This window comes from Dendrobates tinctorius, unplaced genomic scaffold, assembly GCF_039654945.1.
Source record: "Dendrobates tinctorius isolate UK_male_01 unplaced genomic scaffold, ASM3965494v1 ptg000161l, whole genome shotgun sequence".
Taxonomy (NCBI): Eukaryota; Metazoa; Chordata; class Amphibia; order Anura; family Dendrobatidae; genus Dendrobates; species Dendrobates tinctorius.
This window is the reverse complement of record NW_027361828.1, coordinates 814273-832405: the sequence shown is the minus strand read 5'-3', so window position 1 is coordinate 832405 and position 18133 is coordinate 814273. Positions and strand designations below refer to the sequence as shown.

The 18133-nt window shown below is 44.2% G+C and overlaps 1 protein-coding gene across 2 annotated transcripts in view; it reads left to right on the top strand.

Moving 5' to 3' along the window:
• Positions 1 to 18133, top strand: part of RNF150 (ring finger protein 150) — a 388101-nt gene that overhangs the window by 109430 nt on the left and 260538 nt on the right. For both annotated transcript variants that reach the window (XM_073549771.1, XM_073549770.1), the window contains exon 2: positions 4010 to 4260. In XM_073549771.1, the coding sequence (XP_073405872.1) occupies positions 4010 to 4260 (251 nt within the window). The remainder of the gene's footprint in view (positions 1 to 4009; positions 4261 to 18133) is intronic.

Genomic DNA, 18133 nt, shown 5'->3' with positions numbered 1-18133 from the left:
AGCAGGTTGCGTTTGGCACAGGTCGGCGCACCGTCAAAAGGACGCATGCGCCGCCAAGCGCATACTGCGCACGGCCTGCGCCCCCTGTGATAAAGATTGGGGACGCAGGGCGCATGCAGCGTCATGTGCCGGTGGGCGGAGCTACCGGCGGGGCGCGGCAGGGGGCGGGGCTTAGCGGCGGCCGTGCGCAGGCCGTCGCTGCGCTCATAAACGCTAGTGTGAAACTAGCCTAAGTCACCTCTTTTGACCTTCCAGTTTATTGTGGAAGGGAGATCCTCCTTGGTGAACCTAACACATCCATGTAATGCATAATTTTCATTTAAATAGTCACCTCATTCTATAGGCAAAATGTTTTGCTGGCCTCTTGCCAACAGTGACCAATGGAGGCGAGAGAATCCGTATTCATGACAATGAGCTCCTAACTAGCAAAATAGTGCCTCTGATGGGTAAGACCTTTTGGGGTAATTCTCTGGTGATCATCTTGATCAGATACCATTCTAAACAGCATGGCAAACTATAATAGTAGCAGTACAAAACACGTTGTCTGGGCAAATGACTTCAATGGGTGATCACAAATGAAAGGTACAGAAGGTTGCTAATAACTAAGACGTAGCTCTACCAAGACGTTAGATGAAGTACACCGGTATCTAATAAACGTGCACAAGGCAGATTGAGCACAGTCTTAAGGGGGCTTCACACGTAGCGATATCGCTAAAGTGTCACCGATTTTGTGACGTGATATTGCTAGCGATATTGCTAGCGATATCGCTATGTCTGATACTTACCTCCGACCGGCTCCCCCGCTGATTATCGCCGATCGCGCAAGAACATCCTGGACCGTTTCTCGTCGGCCGCTTCCTGCTCGGCTTCCTGCTGGCGCCGACGAGCGACGCATGGACGCGGGCAGGAGGACGTCTTCATCGCTGCGTCTGACAGGTAAGTAACGACCGCCGACCGCTGCTACGTCGCTGGTGAGATCTGCCTGTGTGGCAGCTCACTAGCGACCATTTAGCGATGCACCAGCGAATATTGACCGGGTCATATCATGGTCGGGATCGCTGGTGCATTGCTAAATGTGACGGGACCCTTAGAATAATCACATGACAGCTACCTAACATCATCAGGCCATCCAGGCATTCATAGGAACAAGTCTCTAATTAGCCCTTGACGAGACGGTTTGCGTCAGAGTCTTCCAACACCTTGATAATGGAAAGAGCAGGCTGCAAGGTCTGATTTAGGTGATAGATTTTTCTTATGTCTTCACACTCACCGGCTTAGAAACGGAAGGTGTAAATTAAAATTTAATTGAATTTGTAGTTTTAGAGTAAACTGATCCTTCAGTACCTGCTGGATGGCTTGTGCGCATTGCAATGTAATTCTAACATTGCTCTGTGACATTTCTATTAAAACTGGTGAATATTGTAAAATATGTTTTCTTTTATATCTTAGATACTTTTGTTATTGTGATGTGGTGAGTCCAAATTTACTGACCTAAAATTACTGTTTGGTTAAATGCTGTGTGAGCAGCGAGGTGGCTCAGTGGTTATAACTGTTTCCTTGCAACGCTGGGGTCCTAGATTCAAATCCCCACCAAGGACAACATCTGCAAGGAGTTTGTATGTTCGACTAACTGAAAAAAACCCTATTAAAATATAACTTTTATTAAGTACAAAAATAACAATGTAAAATTGCACAGATGTCCCCTATTATAAAGCCTAGTAAAAAACGGGCTATTGTATTGCTGGAAAGAGATAAGGTATAACAGTTAAACCAAATCTAACCAGCTAAATCTGCCAATCCAACCAATCATGTTTCCAAGTCATTGGGAATAAACTCAGTGATAATTAAAAATGTGTATCCACGTGTTTGCATGGGTTTCCTCTGTGTTCTCCAGTTTCCTCCACATTCCAAAGACATACTGAAAGGGAATCTAGATTGTAAGCCCCATCGGGAACAGTGATGAATATAATGATGCTATATAAGTAAAGAATAATAAGAGTTCCTACTGCATTTGGTACACGTATAGACGGCCACGTAACACCTCTTTGCCTATACATTCCCGTACATTGCCTGCTCACTGGTGTTTTGACACACCTTTGCCATTTAAAGTCTTTTAACTCAGTGTGAATGTAACTTTAATGGTGATAGGGTTGGCAATGATACTTCGATACAGATGTAACGTTTCACATTTTGGCAAAAGAAGGACTCGGCACAGATAACATTTGTAATATTTCATTGGTCCATGAAACAAAGTTTGTGCTGAGATCACAATGTTTGCCCTGACCTCCAGATGTCCTGACCCGAGCTAGTTCCCTCCTAGGCATTTTTGAAGCATTTAGTTCAGGACAGAGACCCCGGCAGTCAGGAAGGATTTTGCGATCTGAAGAGGGCCCATGTTTCACAAATGTGTGTATCTTAGGGGAACTCCAGCCTTACGTATTCATGCTTTTGCATGAAATGAATTTTCCTCTTACAACTTTTTATGAAAGTGTTAAAGATAATAAAATCATCCGGTACCAATCTTCCCGGGTCCAGCGCTGTATCTCCACCACGGCTTCAATGTACAGATTGCAATAGTATCAATATCAATAGCGCTGCAGCCAATCATTTGTGCCAATATAGACGACACGAGCCACTGAACACAGTGATTGGCTGCAGCGCTGTAGACGTGATGTCACCTCTGCAACTTGTGCCCAACCACAGGAGCAGTGGCGAAGACAAAGCACTGGCCTTTGGGGAAAGTAAGTATCTGATTTTATTATTTGCGAAGAATTAGTTAAAAAAGTTGAGATGGGAAATCTTTGGTAAATGCCAAAATACACGCAAGACTACTCTCATCACAAATAATTGTACACATTAAAAAAATCTGATGCATAGGCATTTAACCCCTTCAAGTTAGTATTTAATAGAGGTTACCATACTTTCACAGTATTTACCACATTAAAATAATGGAACAAAGGAAGTTAAAAGAAAATGTATTTACTTCCTGGAGCAGTGCCACCCTTTGTACTCAGCAATGTGTCCTCCGCCCCAGTGCTAAGATCACATGAGCGCTGCAGCCAATCAGTGACTGCTGAAATGTGATTGGCTGCAGCGTTCACATTTCATATTAAAGGAAGCAAAGTGTTCTCCCAGCAGTGACAAAATGTGAACTCTGCGGACGCTTATTGGCCAGAGTACTATCATGAAGCCCCCGCTAGGGGTTGATGCCAGATATGCTAATCTTCCCTGGATGACAAAGGATTAGTATGCTGAAAAACAACATGCCCAATCTTAAGCCCCCGTTACACACTGCGATATCGCTAGCAATATCGCTGTAAAGTCACCGATTTTGTGACATTATAGCGATATTGCTAGCGATATCGCTGTGTCTGATACTTACCTCCGACCGGCTCCCCCGCTGGTTATCGCTGATCGCGCGAGAAGCTGCTGGACCATTCCTCGTCGGTCACTTCCTGCGGCGCTTCCTGCTGTGGCGACGTGTGGAGCCGGGCGGGAGGACGCAGGATCGCCGCGTCTGACAGGTAAGTAGCGACCCCCGTCCCCAGCGATGTCGCTGGTGAGATCTGCCTGTGTGGCAGCTCACTAGCGACCACCTAGCGATGCACCAGCGATCCTGACCGCGTCATATTGCTGGTCGGGATCGCTGGTGAGTCGCTAGGTGTAACGGTACCCTTACTTTCCCCCAAATATTGCAGGCAAGGAAGAGATGCCAGGCCTTAATATACACTAGATATTTTACTGATCCCACCAAAACCTGCGCATTCTACCCACATACAGTATATCTCGTATCTATGACCAACTTAAAAAGTGCTTTACTGAAAGAAGATTGGACGTTGAAAATGATTCCTGACATTGAATTCCTTTTCCTGTTTTTAGCAGTGCACGGCTTATCATTCAGTTAGGGAACAACTTGAAGAATAATACGGCTCAGTACATTCTCTCATCCTTTTTGACATTACAAGTAATTGCCTTTGTTTTTCTAACACTGTCTTTTTCTCTCCGGCAGGCACTGAAGATATTGTAGCAATAATGATTCCGGAGCCTAAAGGGAAGGAAATAGCAAGTTTACTAGAGAAGAACCTTAGTGTGACTATTTACATTACCATTGGAACACGGAACTTACAAAAATTTGTCAGCCGTACCTCAGTGGTCTTTGTTTCCATCTCCTTTATTGTCCTGATGATCATCTCTCTTGCCTGGCTTGTATTTTACTACATCCAAAGGTTTAGATACGCAAATGCTAGAGACAGAAATCAGGTGAGTAACATTTTCTTAGAATTTCATTCTCATGGGGACATATGGAGGGGTTTTGGATGGTCCGGCTCGGGTTCAGGTGTATATCAATGGTGCCCTAGGTACAGGGGACAAAGAGGGTGTTAACAAGACCCCTTACCTTCAAGGGTATTTACAGACAGAGCTAGGACAATGAACTAAACATTTTTCATGGGTACAAAATTTATTGCACCAGCATTCAACGAAGTTGTCATCTATTAACTTCCCTTTCCAATCGATAAGTCAACTTTGGGACTGGTTGTTGTTGGCTAACCAAGTGCGAAAACATCCATGTAATATGCAGTAATAGTCTACGCTCTAGCGCTCTGCTCACTGTCCAACGTCCCTTTAAAGAGAACCTGTCAGCACATTTTTACATACAGAAGCAGTGATTTGATGGTATAGGTATTTATCCCCCCTCCCTACAAAAATGATACCTCTTGTGTAGATATCTGACTTGCCAGTCATGAGAAATCTACTATATAAAGCCATGTGCAAATCAGAGTGATAGTACACTTGGGAGAAGCAGTCAGAAGTGCATTGACACACCCCCTGTGCACTTTCAGCCTGATTTTCAAAAGGCTTCTATGCTAAATTTCTGATGACCATCACATCGAATATGTGCAAAAGAAGTATAATTTTTATTGGTTACAAGCGCCTATACAGCCATATCACTACTTCAATATGCAAGACCTATACGAGAATCTACCAGCAGGATTTAATTTACCAAATTATTTATACAGTATTTGCATGTTGCTCTTTCAAAGAGAAGTCCAGCAATATCTTTACATGGCCAGTCCATTCATCTATTACTGAGAAATAACCTTTTGAATTGATATGCAAATGAGGCTGTAGAGCGGAAGCCTGTGTCACTCCAGCTCTATGCTTTTGTTTGACTGACAGTCTTTATGCTGAGTGATTTCAGGCAAAGGAGTTGTTAGTCAAGCATGAGGAAGTGGTGCTGGGTGGCGAATAGAGCTGGAGTGACAGCTGGAATTGGTATGCAGTTGAGACTGCAGAGCTATGGAAGAGCTGAAGCTTCTATCACTCTAGCTCTATTCCCTACTCAAAGCCGCCCACTCCTGCTTGAGTGACAGCCTCTATGCTGGGTAACTTCAAGCAAAGAAGCCATCAGTCAAGCAGAAGGAGGCGGCGTTGGGCAGCTAACAGAGTTGGAGTGACAGAGGCTACAGATCTTTCATAGTCCTTGAACCTCATTTGCATATCAGTTGAAGCGCTGATTCCTCAGTAACAGAGGAACGGACTGGTTATGCAAAGGTATTGCTGCACTTTTAGAGACCTACATACACCTATACAGATTAGCTTTAAGAAATACACAAAACATTTTACAGAATCTCTAAAAAAGGGTAAAGCTTTTTCTTTATGTTCCTGGGTAGCATACACATTTGTATTTTTTGATAAGTTTAGAAGAAGCGTTCATTACAGAGTAAATTCTTATGTCATTTGCTTTGGGTTTTTTTTGTTCTTCATAACCTTCTAATGGCAGAAGCACGTTAAAATTTCAACCAGATGTGGATTCTGCAATAAAACCTCTTTCCCTCCAAGGTATCGCTCTGAAAACTTTGCAGCCAGTGTCATTAAACAGCAGGAAGAAAACATGTTTCCCTGTAAGTTGAAAATGGAAAAGGTTGTAGTAAATCCGTGCGTGGTGAGACACTAGGGCTCTGTGCGCTGCTAATGGAGGGGCACAAGGCACGGTCTGTGAGGGGCTGGTTTTAATAGCACTCGGCTTTATGGCTTAGGAAGTGTCCGGTAGAGAAACCTCAATCTTAACACATTGGCTATTTCACTGAGCAAGAAAATATTTCTGCTATTTAGGGGAGGAGATGTTTGGAAATGCCATCGTGAACAAATATTGGTGCATCAGAAAAAATGCTTTAGAAAATACGTAAACTGCATATTTACAAAAAAACATTTCTTTAAAGGGGTTTTCCATTTTAATAAACCCTCCAGTGTCAACTCTCTATTTCTACTCCGGTCACTGTGTTTACGCTGCACTGGTAAGGTCATGACTACAGCACGCAGCAGCGGTGCAGCCAATCACTGTAGATGACATGAGCCGCTCAGCTCAGTGATTGACTGCAGCAATCCGAAGCAGCGGCAGGAAGCGACGGCTGGATCCGAAGAGGGTGAATACTATCTGAGATTTGTCGTATTACAAGTATTCAATCATTTGGGAACAGGTTTTGTTAAATTGTGAAGTGCCTTTAAAATTTGAATGTTGTATGACAAAATTGTAATATTGGAATATATTTACCATGCTCTTTCTCTATTTTCCAGTCCACCTGCTATAAATGAACACCTCCTATACTACATATAGTTTTTCTGATTAGCTATGTATTTTTCCTCATGTGCAGACATTGCAGGACCTTAGGTATCCATGGTTACGATCACTGATATAGTGACAGCTAGTTGTTGTAACCATGGATACCTAAGGTCCTACAATACCTGCACATGTGGAAAGGTACATATCGAATCATAAAAACTATACTACATTACTAAATGGAGGTATTTACTGATATTTTTATTATTACAGCTACTACATATTGGGATAGGATCTTGGCTTTTCTCATTTTTCACAACTTAACATTATTATTTTACAGCTACAGCTTGGCATAGTAGCATTTTCTTTTCATGTGAACCAGATCTTCTCTGTTGGAAATTATTAGAACTTTTTCCTGTGCAGCATTGTTTCTTGAAACACTGAGCCATTGCTACAATGAAACTTCATTTCTACATCCACCAGAAGTTTCGGTGACCTCATAGCTGGGATTTCCCTGTGACTTCTGCCGTGGAAAGTCAGCACAGTAAAGTTGAGAATGAGTAGCTGGCAAATGGTAAAAGGGGTTGTCCAGTATGTAAAACCAGTTTTCATTAAAGAGTTAGGGTACTGTCACACATAGCGACTCACCAGTGATCCCGACAACGATATCAACGTGTCAGGATCGCTGGTGAGTCGCTATGTGATCGCTGGTGAGCTGTCAAACAGCGTCACTTAGAAACCCGATGTGTACCTTAGTTACCAGCTCCCTGCATCAGCGCGCTGGTAACTAAGGTACACAGAGGGTTTCTAAGCACCACCTGGTGCTTAGAAACCCTGCGTTTACCTTAGTTACCAGCTGATCGCTGGTCTGCCGCCTGTCACACGCAGCGATGCATGAGGGCCAGCGGGAGACCAGCGATCAAAGAAATGTCCAGGGCTTTCCAAGAGCGATCAGCGATACCGGCAGGGGGGCCGGTCGCTGATCGCTGTCACACACAGCGATCTCGCTGGTGAGATTGCTGTTGAGTCACAAAACTTGTGACTCAGCAGTGATCTCGCTATGTGTGACGGGGCCCTTATTCCGCTGTTCTTAGATGAACATATTTGCATAGTGCCTGTAATAAGAGCAACTTTGCAAATAACTCTGAGTTAAAATTTGCAGCTGTTCAAATGTAATATTCTAATATTTACATCTCTTTGCCAAGTGTGCCCGCAATGACTGTGGTCTATATGAGTGCTTACAAGCGCTTTACTAGTGAGCTTGTATGCGCTACCCGAGGTTCGCCAGCATTGCTAGATCCTAATTCTGAACAGATGCAGTCTCACTGTGCTTCCAATGCTACAGAGACAAGAGCGCCTCATATAGCTGCATCCAGAGCGCACACAGTTCAGGATAGCAATACTGCTACCCAAACCTTATTACTCTTATTACTCATGAGATAAAGGGAAGCTATCATCAGGAAAAGACCTATTGATTAACATAAGGTGTGTATTATATATATTTTTCATTTTTTGGCAACTTTTTTTTTAGATAGCATTATCTCTATTAAAATTCAAAATAGATACCTTGTAATTTTTACATTGGCCACTAGGGCTTTTTTTTGGCTCAAACCTTCCTTTTGTTTCAGGAAACAACACATGTACATTAATCACAATGAGCAGACTCTGACCCCATTATCTTTATTTAAGCGACTAATGAGAATGAGCAGAGGTCATTGTGAAGGGAGGGAGAGCAGGACAGCTGTGACATCACCACATTCTGATCCTGCCTCTGCTGATAAGAAAACTCCTGTGTTGTACTTTGTGTATTTTTGGAAATAATTTACAAGTCTAAAAAGAGATGATCAGTGTTAAAAATTCTTCTTAAAGATTATTATTGCAGTTTTTTCATAAAGATAAATGTGCGAAAAAAAAAATATTCCATAAAAAAGTAACTGAAAAACTTGATGTAAACAATAGGTAACTTTCTAATGATTGGTTCCCTGTGAGGGGGTGGTCATTTTAGAAAAAAAACTCTACAAAGAACTGAGTATTTTCCCATAAAAAGTTTGAGTTTTATTCTTCTAGTTAGTCCAAAATAAGTTCCTTACTTTTAGGAACTTCTTCAAACCCTTTGTCACTATCAATCTTTCCACCTTTTCATCACTCATCTGGATTGCCAGCTCTAACCTTCTGCCGCCAAATTTGGCAGCATAACTGTATTTTTCTTTCAGAACGTTACGGAACCTGGTTTATGACCCCTGTAAGGCTAAGTTCACACGTAGCGGAACTCCCACGGAAGTTACCGCTGGAATTCTGGAATTCCATTCCGCGGGAAAATTGCATTTTAAATTCCCGCGATTTTCCTGGGGAAAAACTAGCGATTTGCAAGCGTAATTAGCTTGCAGAATGCTAGCGTTTTCCAAGAAATCTGTAGCATCGCTTGGGGAACTGATTGACAGGTTGGTCACACTCGTCAAACATAGTGTTTGACCAGTGTGACCAACTTTTTACTATTGAGGCTGCCTATGCGGCATCAGTAGTAAAAAGATCTAATGTTAAAAAAATAAAAAATCGGTTTATATTCATCTTCCGATGTCCCGCACAGCGTCCCCAGGCCTCCGCGATGCTCCGGCAGGTCCCATTCCCAGTGATGCATTGCGGCAATGACCTTTGATGACGTCGCGGTCTTGCGAGACCGCTACAGTATCGCGAGACAGCGACGTCAGCAAAAGTCATTATTGCAATGCATCACTGGGAAGGGACCTGCCGCGTGTACCGCTGAAGCCTGGGGACGCTGCGCGTGACGTTGGAAGGTGAATATAACCCGATTTTTTTATTTTAATTCTATTTTTTCTACAAGGATATGGTACCCAGAGCCCGGAGGACAGTCTCCTCCCCTCCAGACCGTGGGTACCATCCGCAAATGTTCTGCTTACTTTTCGCATGGTGGGCACAGCCACATGCGGAAAGTAAGCGGAACAATGCATTCCTATGTGGGCGGAATCCCCGCGATTCCGCAAAATAACGAGCATACTGCGTATTTTTCCGCGATGCGATTCCGCCGAGGGAAAATCCGCAGCATTAGCACAGCATTGCGGAATCCCATAGGAATGCATGGGATGCTGTTTTTTGCGTTTTCGCAGCAAAATCGTGCGTTAAAAAACGCCGCAAAAACACCACGACGTGTGAATGCAGCCTAAGGAGTACATTGGTTGTCAGCCAGCGTTCCAAAAACAAAGCTATGGAAATTAAGAAATGTCAAATTGACAAAGTATATATAAATAAAGCGAAGGGTGCACTACTATAAGTAATTCATGAAAGTATCAAAATGGGGTGCAGTACCTAGTCTGTATATCAACCTGAACTTGAAAAGAAAAAAGACTAGACTAATGATGCACATCCACACAATAGTAAAATATCAAAAACCTTTATTTCAACTCAAACAAGACAAGCATTAAAAAATTTAAAACACATTTGAAACATGACCAATAACCAACACCCCCAAATATAAAGCCATATAGGCCATTAAGTGGAAGTCCACCATAAATCAAAATGTAGGCCAGCTAATGGAAAAGGCGCATGTCAGAACTGGATCATAACTGATCAGAACCAATATAATTGTTACATACATGTAGAGAAAACATGTGCTAATGGCAACCCGCAGTGCATCCAAATTATGACATGACAACACATATTACATCGTTATGATCCGGTTGTGACAAGCGTCTTTTCCATTAGCTGGCCTACATTTTGATTTATGGTGGACTTCCACTTAATGGCCCATATGGCTTTTTATTTGGGGGTGTTGGTTATTGGTCATGTTTCATATGTGTTTTAAATGTTTTTAATGCTTGTCTTGTTTGAGGTGAAAGAAAGGTTTTTGATATTTTACTATTATGTGGATGTGCATACCATCATTAGTCTAGTCTTTTTTCTTTTCATGTTCAAGTTGACAATGTAAGGTTTTACTTTATGAATTTCAGTGAGACTTGTCTTTTATCATTACAAGTATGAGTAATAATTTCAATAACCTGATATTATTAATAAATCTTCCACCTTTGCTGATCTTTCACATGCATTATGGCATCAGCATCAGAGTGTTTTTTATATATATATATATATATATATATATATATATATACAGTGGGGCAAAAAAGTATTGTCAGTCAGCAATAGTGCAAGTTCCACCACTTAAAAAGATGAGAGGCGTCTGTAATTTACATCATAGGTAGACCTCAACTATGGGAGACAAACTGAGAAAAAAAAATCCAGAAAATCACATTGTCTGTTTTTTTTTCATTTTATTTGCATATTATGGTGGAAAATAAGTATTTGGTCAGAAACAAGCAAACAAGATTTCTGGCTCTCACAGACCTGTAACTTCTTCTTTAAGAGTCTCCTCTTTCCTCCACTCATTACCTGTAGTAATGGCACCTGTTTAAACTTGTTATCAGTATAAAAAGACACCTGTGCACACCCTCAAACAGTCTGACTCCAAACTCCACTATGGTGAAGACCAAAGAGCTGTCAAAGGACACCAGAAACAAAATTGTAGCCCTGCACCAGGCTGGGAAGACTGAATCTGCAATAGCCAACCAGCTTGGAGTGAAGAAATCAACTGTGGGAGCAATAATTAGAAAATTGAAGACATACAAGACCACTGATAATCTCCCTCGATCTGGTGCTCCACGCAAAATCCCACCCCGTGGGGTCAGAATGATCACAAGAACGGTGAGCAAAAATCCCAGAACCACGCGGGGGGACCTAGTGAATGAACTGCAGAGAGCTGGGACCAATGTAACAAGGCCTACCATAAGTAACACACTACGCCACCATGGACTCAGATCCTGCAGTGCTAGACGTGTCCCACTGCTTAAGCCTGTACATGTCCGGGCCCGTCTGAAGTTTGCTAGAGAGCATTTGGATGATCCAGAGGAGTTTTGGGAGAATGTCCTATGGTCTGATGAAACCAAACTGGAACTGTTTGGTAGAAACACAACTTGTCGTGTTTGGAGGAAAAAGAATACTGAGTTGCATCCATCAAACACCATACCTACTGTAAAGCATGGTGTTGGAAACATCATGCTTTGGGGCTGTTTCTCTGCAAAGGGGCCAGGACGACTGATCCGGGTACATGAAAGAATGAATGGGGCCATGTATCGTGAGATTTTGAGTGCAAACCTCCTTCCATCAGCAAGGGCATTGCAGATGAAACGTGGCTGGGTCTTTCAACATGACAATGATCCAAAGCACACCGCCATGGCAACGAAGGAGTGGCTTCGTAAGAAGCATTTCAAGGTCCTGGAGTGGCCTAGCCAGTCTCCAGATCTCAACCCTATAGAAAACCTTTGGAGGGAGTTGAAAGTCCGTGTTGCCAAGCGAAAAGCCAAAAACATCACTGCTCTAGAGGAGATCTGCATGGAGGAATGGGCCAACATACCAACAACAGTGTGTGGCAACCTTGTGAAGACTTACAGAAAACATTTGACCTCTGTCATTGCCAACAAAGGATATATCACAAAGTATTGAGATGAAATTTTGTTTCTGACCAAATACTTATTTTCCACCATAATATGCAAATAAAATGAAAAAAAAACAGACAATGTGATTTTCTGGATTTTTTTTTCTCAGTTTGTCTCCCATAGTTGAGGTCTACCTATGATGTAAATTACAGACGCCTCTCATCTTTTTAAGTGGTGGAACTTGCACTATTGCTGACTGACTAAATACTTTTTTGCCCCACTGTATATATATATATATATATATATATATATATATATACATACATACTAGCTGAAGAGCCCGGCGATGCACTGACATAGTAACTAACTGCTGTCCTGCTCTCTCCCTCCACAGCCCAGCTCTCCACCCACCGTCCCGCATTTTCCCTCAGCAGCCCTGCTCTCCATACATCGTCCCACTCTCTCCCTCCGCAGCCCCTGTCTCCACTGGTCGTCCCGCACTCTTTCTCAGCATCCCTGCCTTTGCTCCGCTGCCCTGCTATCTCTTTCCGCAGCCCAACTCTCCATCCACCGTCACGCTCTCCTTCCACAGCCCCACTCTCCAATCACCGTCCTGCATTCTCCCTCCACAGCCCCGCTCTCCCTCAGCAGCCCCTGTCTCCACTGGCCGTCCTGCTCTCTCCTTTTGCAGCCCCGCTCTCCACTCGCCATCCTTCTCTCTCCCTCCACAGCCCCTCTCTCCACTCGCCGTCCCGCTCTCCAGTTGCTGTCCGCAGACCCTGTCTCCATTGGCCGTCCCGCTCTCTCCCTCAGCAGCCCAGCTCTCCACCCGCATCCCACGTTCTCCCTTAACAGCCCTGCTCTCCACCAACCATCACGCTCTCTCCTTCCACAGCCCCGCTCTCCGCTCGCCATCCCACTCTCTCCCTCTGCAGCCCCGCTCTCCATGCGCCAGTCTGTTCTATCCCTCCGCAGCCCCGCTCTCCATCCGTGTCCTGCTCTCCCTCCACAGCCCCACTGTCTCCCTCCACAGCCCCGCTTTCCACATGCTGTCCCACTCTAACCCTCTGCAGCCCCGCTCTCCATCCGTGTCCCGCTCTCTCCCTCACAGCTCTGCTCTCCACCCACGTCCCACACTTTCCCTCTGCAACCTCGCTCTCCAGCTGGCGTAGCTTAATATACACACACACACATACATACACTCAGCGTCGTGTGTGTGTGTGTGTGTGTGTGTGTGTGTGTGTGTGTGTGTGTGTGTGTGTGTGTGTGTGTGTGTGTGTGTGTGTGTGCGCGTCTCACAAAATTAGAATATCATCAAAAGGTTAATTTATTTCAGTTCTTTAATAAAAAAAGTGAAACGCATATTATATAGAGTCATTACATGCAGAGTGATCTATTTCAAGTATTTATTTCTGTTAATGTTGATGGTAATGGCTTACAGCCAATGAAAACCCAAAAGTCATTATCTCAGTGGCTATTGTGGCTAAGGCCTTTTTCACACATCAGTTTTTGTGATCAGTTGAAATCCATCAAAGATGAAAAAAGCGAATCCATTTCCGCTTTGGAATAAACGGATGTCAGCGGAAGGTTTTTGGACGGATCTGACGATTAAAGGAAGCACAGTCTGGAAAAGGAGAGAGAGAGAGAGAATGAATATTCAGGGCTAAAATGCTTCTCTGAGCAAATCTTCCGGACATGCGCACTTGCAAAAAGCGGACCGTCGCTACAAAAAAAGTTTCAAAGTCCGTCTGCTCCGCCCAGGATCCGTTACAATTCAAATGGATCCGTCCAAAAACGGATGCAGTGGACGACTGTCAGTCAAAATCCGCCGCTAATGCAAGTCTGTGGGGGAAAAAAACGGATCCGCCAAAAAAGGGGCGGATCCGTTTTTTTCTAAAAACTGGCGGATTTTGACTAACGTCAAAAAACTGAGGTGTGAAACAGGCCTTACCCTCTTTGTGGAGTGTGTCAATGACTGCCTTCTGGACATCTGTCAAGTCAGCAGTCTTCCCCATGATTGTGGAGCCTACTTAAACAGACTAAAGGACCTTTGTAAATGCTTAGGAAGCCTTTGCAGGTGTTTTTTGTTAATTATTCTAATTTACTGAGATAATGACTTTTGGGTTTTCATTGGCTGTAACCTATAATCATCAACATTAACAGAAATAAACACTTGAAATAGATCACTCTATTTGTAACGACTGAGTTGAGTTTCACTTTTTGTATTAAAGAACTGAAATAAATTAACCTTTTGATGATATTCTAATTTTGTTAGAAGCACCTGTATAAATATAGTGGGGAAAATAAGTATTTCATACACTTCCGACTTTGCTAGTTTTCCCACCTACAAAGAATGGAGAGAACTGTAATTTTTATCACAGGTACACTTCAACTGTGAGAGACAGAACATAAAAAAATCCATTAAATCACATTGTATGATTTTTACATAATTAATTTGCATTTTATTGAATGAAGCAAGTTTTTGATATTCTATAAAAATAAAACTTAATATTTGGTACAGAAATCTTTGTTTGTAATTACAGACGTCACAAGTTTCCTGAATTTCTTGACCAAGTTTGCTCACACTGCTGCAGGGATTTTGACCCACTCTTCCATACAGATCTTCTCCAGATCGTTCAAGTTTCTCTTTCCCTCATGACGGCACCACGGAGGGATCCGTCCTCAGGGACAGGAAACCTACAGATGAAAAAGGCGGTACCTCTTTCCCACATCAGTTGGGTTCCTGTCCCTGATGGGGAACCTACAGCACGTACCTGCAGATCGACGTGGGATGCTGGGGGCCGAACCAGTGCAGTAACAGGCAGTGGGGCTCCCTGCCTCGGCTGGGTTGGGATCATTCTCTCACTTCCCCCGAAGCACCGCCGCCGGGGTCGGCGGACCTTGTGGGTGAGTGGGGAGAGGCAGCGAAGACGCAGAGGAAAACAAGCCTGCCGATCCAGAAAAAAAAAAAAAGAGAGATGGTGCCTCCTCCAGGTATAATGGCGGCGGTCACTAAAGAGGAGCCTCCCGCCGAGTGCTGGGAATCCATATTTAAACCCCACTAATGGGACAGAGGGCAATCACCATGTGTGACAAGCCACAGAAGGAAAAAGAGACGCGGCGGCAGTCCCCGAAGCAGGGGCCACGACAAACGCTAGAGCAGCGCCAGCATTCACAGCGCCAGCGCACCTCTTCCCAACAGCGCAGCAGCAGCGGTCACTCAGGATTGCGGCACAGCCAGAAATAGATTCAGCGGTAGAAGTAATCCCTACGCCCGAGACGGTATCTCTCGTTCCACAAGGAGGGTGAGTGATCTCCGTGAAACTCCGCTCGCTAATGTGCGGTTATTGATTTCTTTCAGGGGCGTAAATGCACAGCCAAATCCAAACACATGGTATGTGCCATATGCACGGAAGAGCTACCCCCTACGTGAGAGAAAAAGCTCTGTGCGGCTTGCATAGAACAAACAATCCAAGAGGAATCCCCGAGGTTCGCTTCAGACTTCAAAGCACTGATAAGGACCCAGGTCGAAGACGCCCTTAAGGGCGCTAGAACCTCAAAGAAAAAGCGTAGATCCAAACATAGGTCTCCAGAGTCCAGTGTTAGCGAGTCAGAAAGTGAACTATCTGACTCAAGTAATTTGTCATCCTCCCAGTCCTCCTCATCATCCTCTGAAGGGGGACGCAGCTGCTTCCCTATTGAAGAAACAGACGCCCTGGTAAAAGCCGTAAGGACAACTATGGGGCTGGTAGATGAATGCCCTAAGAAAACGGCCCAAGATTAAATGTTCAGGGGACTGGAACAGAAAAAACAGAGGGTCTTTCCAATAAATGAGAAAATCCACTCCCTAATTAAACGAGATTGGAAAAAGCCAGACAAGAAAGTCCTACTAACACCGAAGAGGAAGTAGCCCTTTGACGATCCGGCCTGCTCCCTACGGAGTAAAGCACCTAAACTAGACGTAGCGGTTGCAAAAGCTTCTAAAAAATTCACCCTGCCCTTCGAAGACATGGGCACCCTGAAGGACCCAATGGATAAAAAAGCAGAAACTTTTTTAAAAAATGCTTGAAGCGGCAGGAGGGGGACTAAAGCCAGCCATAGCAGCCACGTGCAAGGGCACTTGCCCTGATGGTCTGGCTGGATCATTTAGATTCCCAAATAAAAGAAAAAGTCTCAAGAGAAACAATACAAAGATCGGTTTCTATCATGAAAGGAGCAGCAGCTTTTCTAGCGGATGCGTCAGTGGACTCGACTAGGTTGGCAGCCAGAGCAGCCTCCTTCTCAAATGCCGCGACACGCGCCTTATGGATAAAAACCAAATTGTGTGCAATCCCGTGTGAAGGCGAATTCTTATTTGTCTCAACGCTAGACGACATCTTGGACAAGGCGTGGGACAAGAAAAAGTCCTTTCCCGGTTTCCCTAGTCAGTCATACAAACGGCCTTTTCGGAACAGAAGATTTATGCGACAAAGGCCCCCAAAAGGAACAAAGAAGGATGGGAGGATAAAAGAAACAAAAACAAAGGCTTTATGTTTAACAAAACCCCCGACAACGAAAAAGCCACAATGAAGGTGCTCCCCGGGTCGGGGGAAGGTTGTCCTACTTTCTCCAGGCCTGGGAAAAAATATCCGTGAGTCCGTGGATTCTGAGCATAATAAAAGAAGGTCTAAGACTAAAATTCAATACCCTACCAAACAATTCCTTTGTGATAACGCCCCAAAAGACATCACAGGAGCAGTTGGCTCTTCAACAAGAAATCACGAATCTAAGGGAGAAGGGAGTATTACAAAATGTCCCCTTCCAGGAAAGAGGCAAAGGCTTCTACTCCCCTCTCTTCCTTCGCAGAAAGCTAGACAGATCGTACAGGGCGATCATAAATCTGAAAAGGCTGAACACGTTCCTGGAAATTCAGCATTTCAAAAGTGGAAACAAAATCTTGTGTAAAAATGCTTTCTCCGTCATGCTTCATGACCGTATTAGACTTGAGAGACGCATATTACCATGTACCCATTCACAGAGACCACCTGAAATACCTCAGGATAGCGGTGACGATCCAGGGGGAGATAAAACATCAGTTCAGAGCTCTCCCCTTTGGGCTAGCTATTGCTCCAAGGGTATTTAAAAAGATAATGTCAGAAGTAATGGCCCACATAAAAGAGCAAAACATCCTGATAGTCCCATACCTGGACGATCTCTTAATGGTAGGCGTCTCCTTTCACCACTGCAAACAACAATTGGACATGGTCATGAGATCTCTAGCGAGTCTAGGATGGATGCTGAATTTACCCAAATCCAGACTTGTGCCCACTGTACCGGTGGCATGCAGGCTGTCATTTATCCCAGTAGAGACATTGCTTTTCTCAGGGTAGTGACCGGGGAAGCTATCATTTGTGACACCATCTGTGCCATTTTTTGAACCTTCGTCTGTGGAAGATAACATTTCTGTTTGGTTGAGTCTAGTATTATCCCCAAGTACAGGAGTACTTGGGAGTTACCAGCGACAAAGATCCTAACCACAGACGCAAGTCCCTGGGGGTGGGGTGCACATCTAGGCAGCCAGGTGGCTCAGGGACCCTGGACTCAGGGAGAAGAGTCAGCTTCCTCAAACATGAAAGAGTTGCTGGAAGTAAAACTAGCTCTCATTCATTTTCTGGATTCACTTCACTCCAAACACACACAGGTTGTAACAACCCTGCTGGCATCACTGCATGGCCTCCCATCCCCCGCACACCAACTTACTTTCTGCTTCAAGCCATGCTGTGAATTCTGTCTGTTGCCAGCTCTGTGCCTCTGCTCTCTATGCTTCCAGACTGTGTGTATAGGGGGGCGGCGCCTGAACTCTCTGGTTCTTATGCAGTCAGGGTGCACCTGTGTAATATGTCCCTTACTAATCACCTGGAGCCCTTGACTATTTAGTTTCGCCACTCCCACTGAAACATTGCCTGTGCAATGTCTATACTCAGTTAGTATCTTGCTGCTGAGGAAGCTAGGCCCTGTTCTGTGTATCTCCTTCTCTGTAGGAATACTCTTTGTCTCGCTTTGTACCTTGTCCGCCTGCCAGGAGGCAGAATATCCTGGCCCTTGAGTCTTGTTCCCAGTACCTTGTCTGTACTCTGTCCGCCTGCCAGGA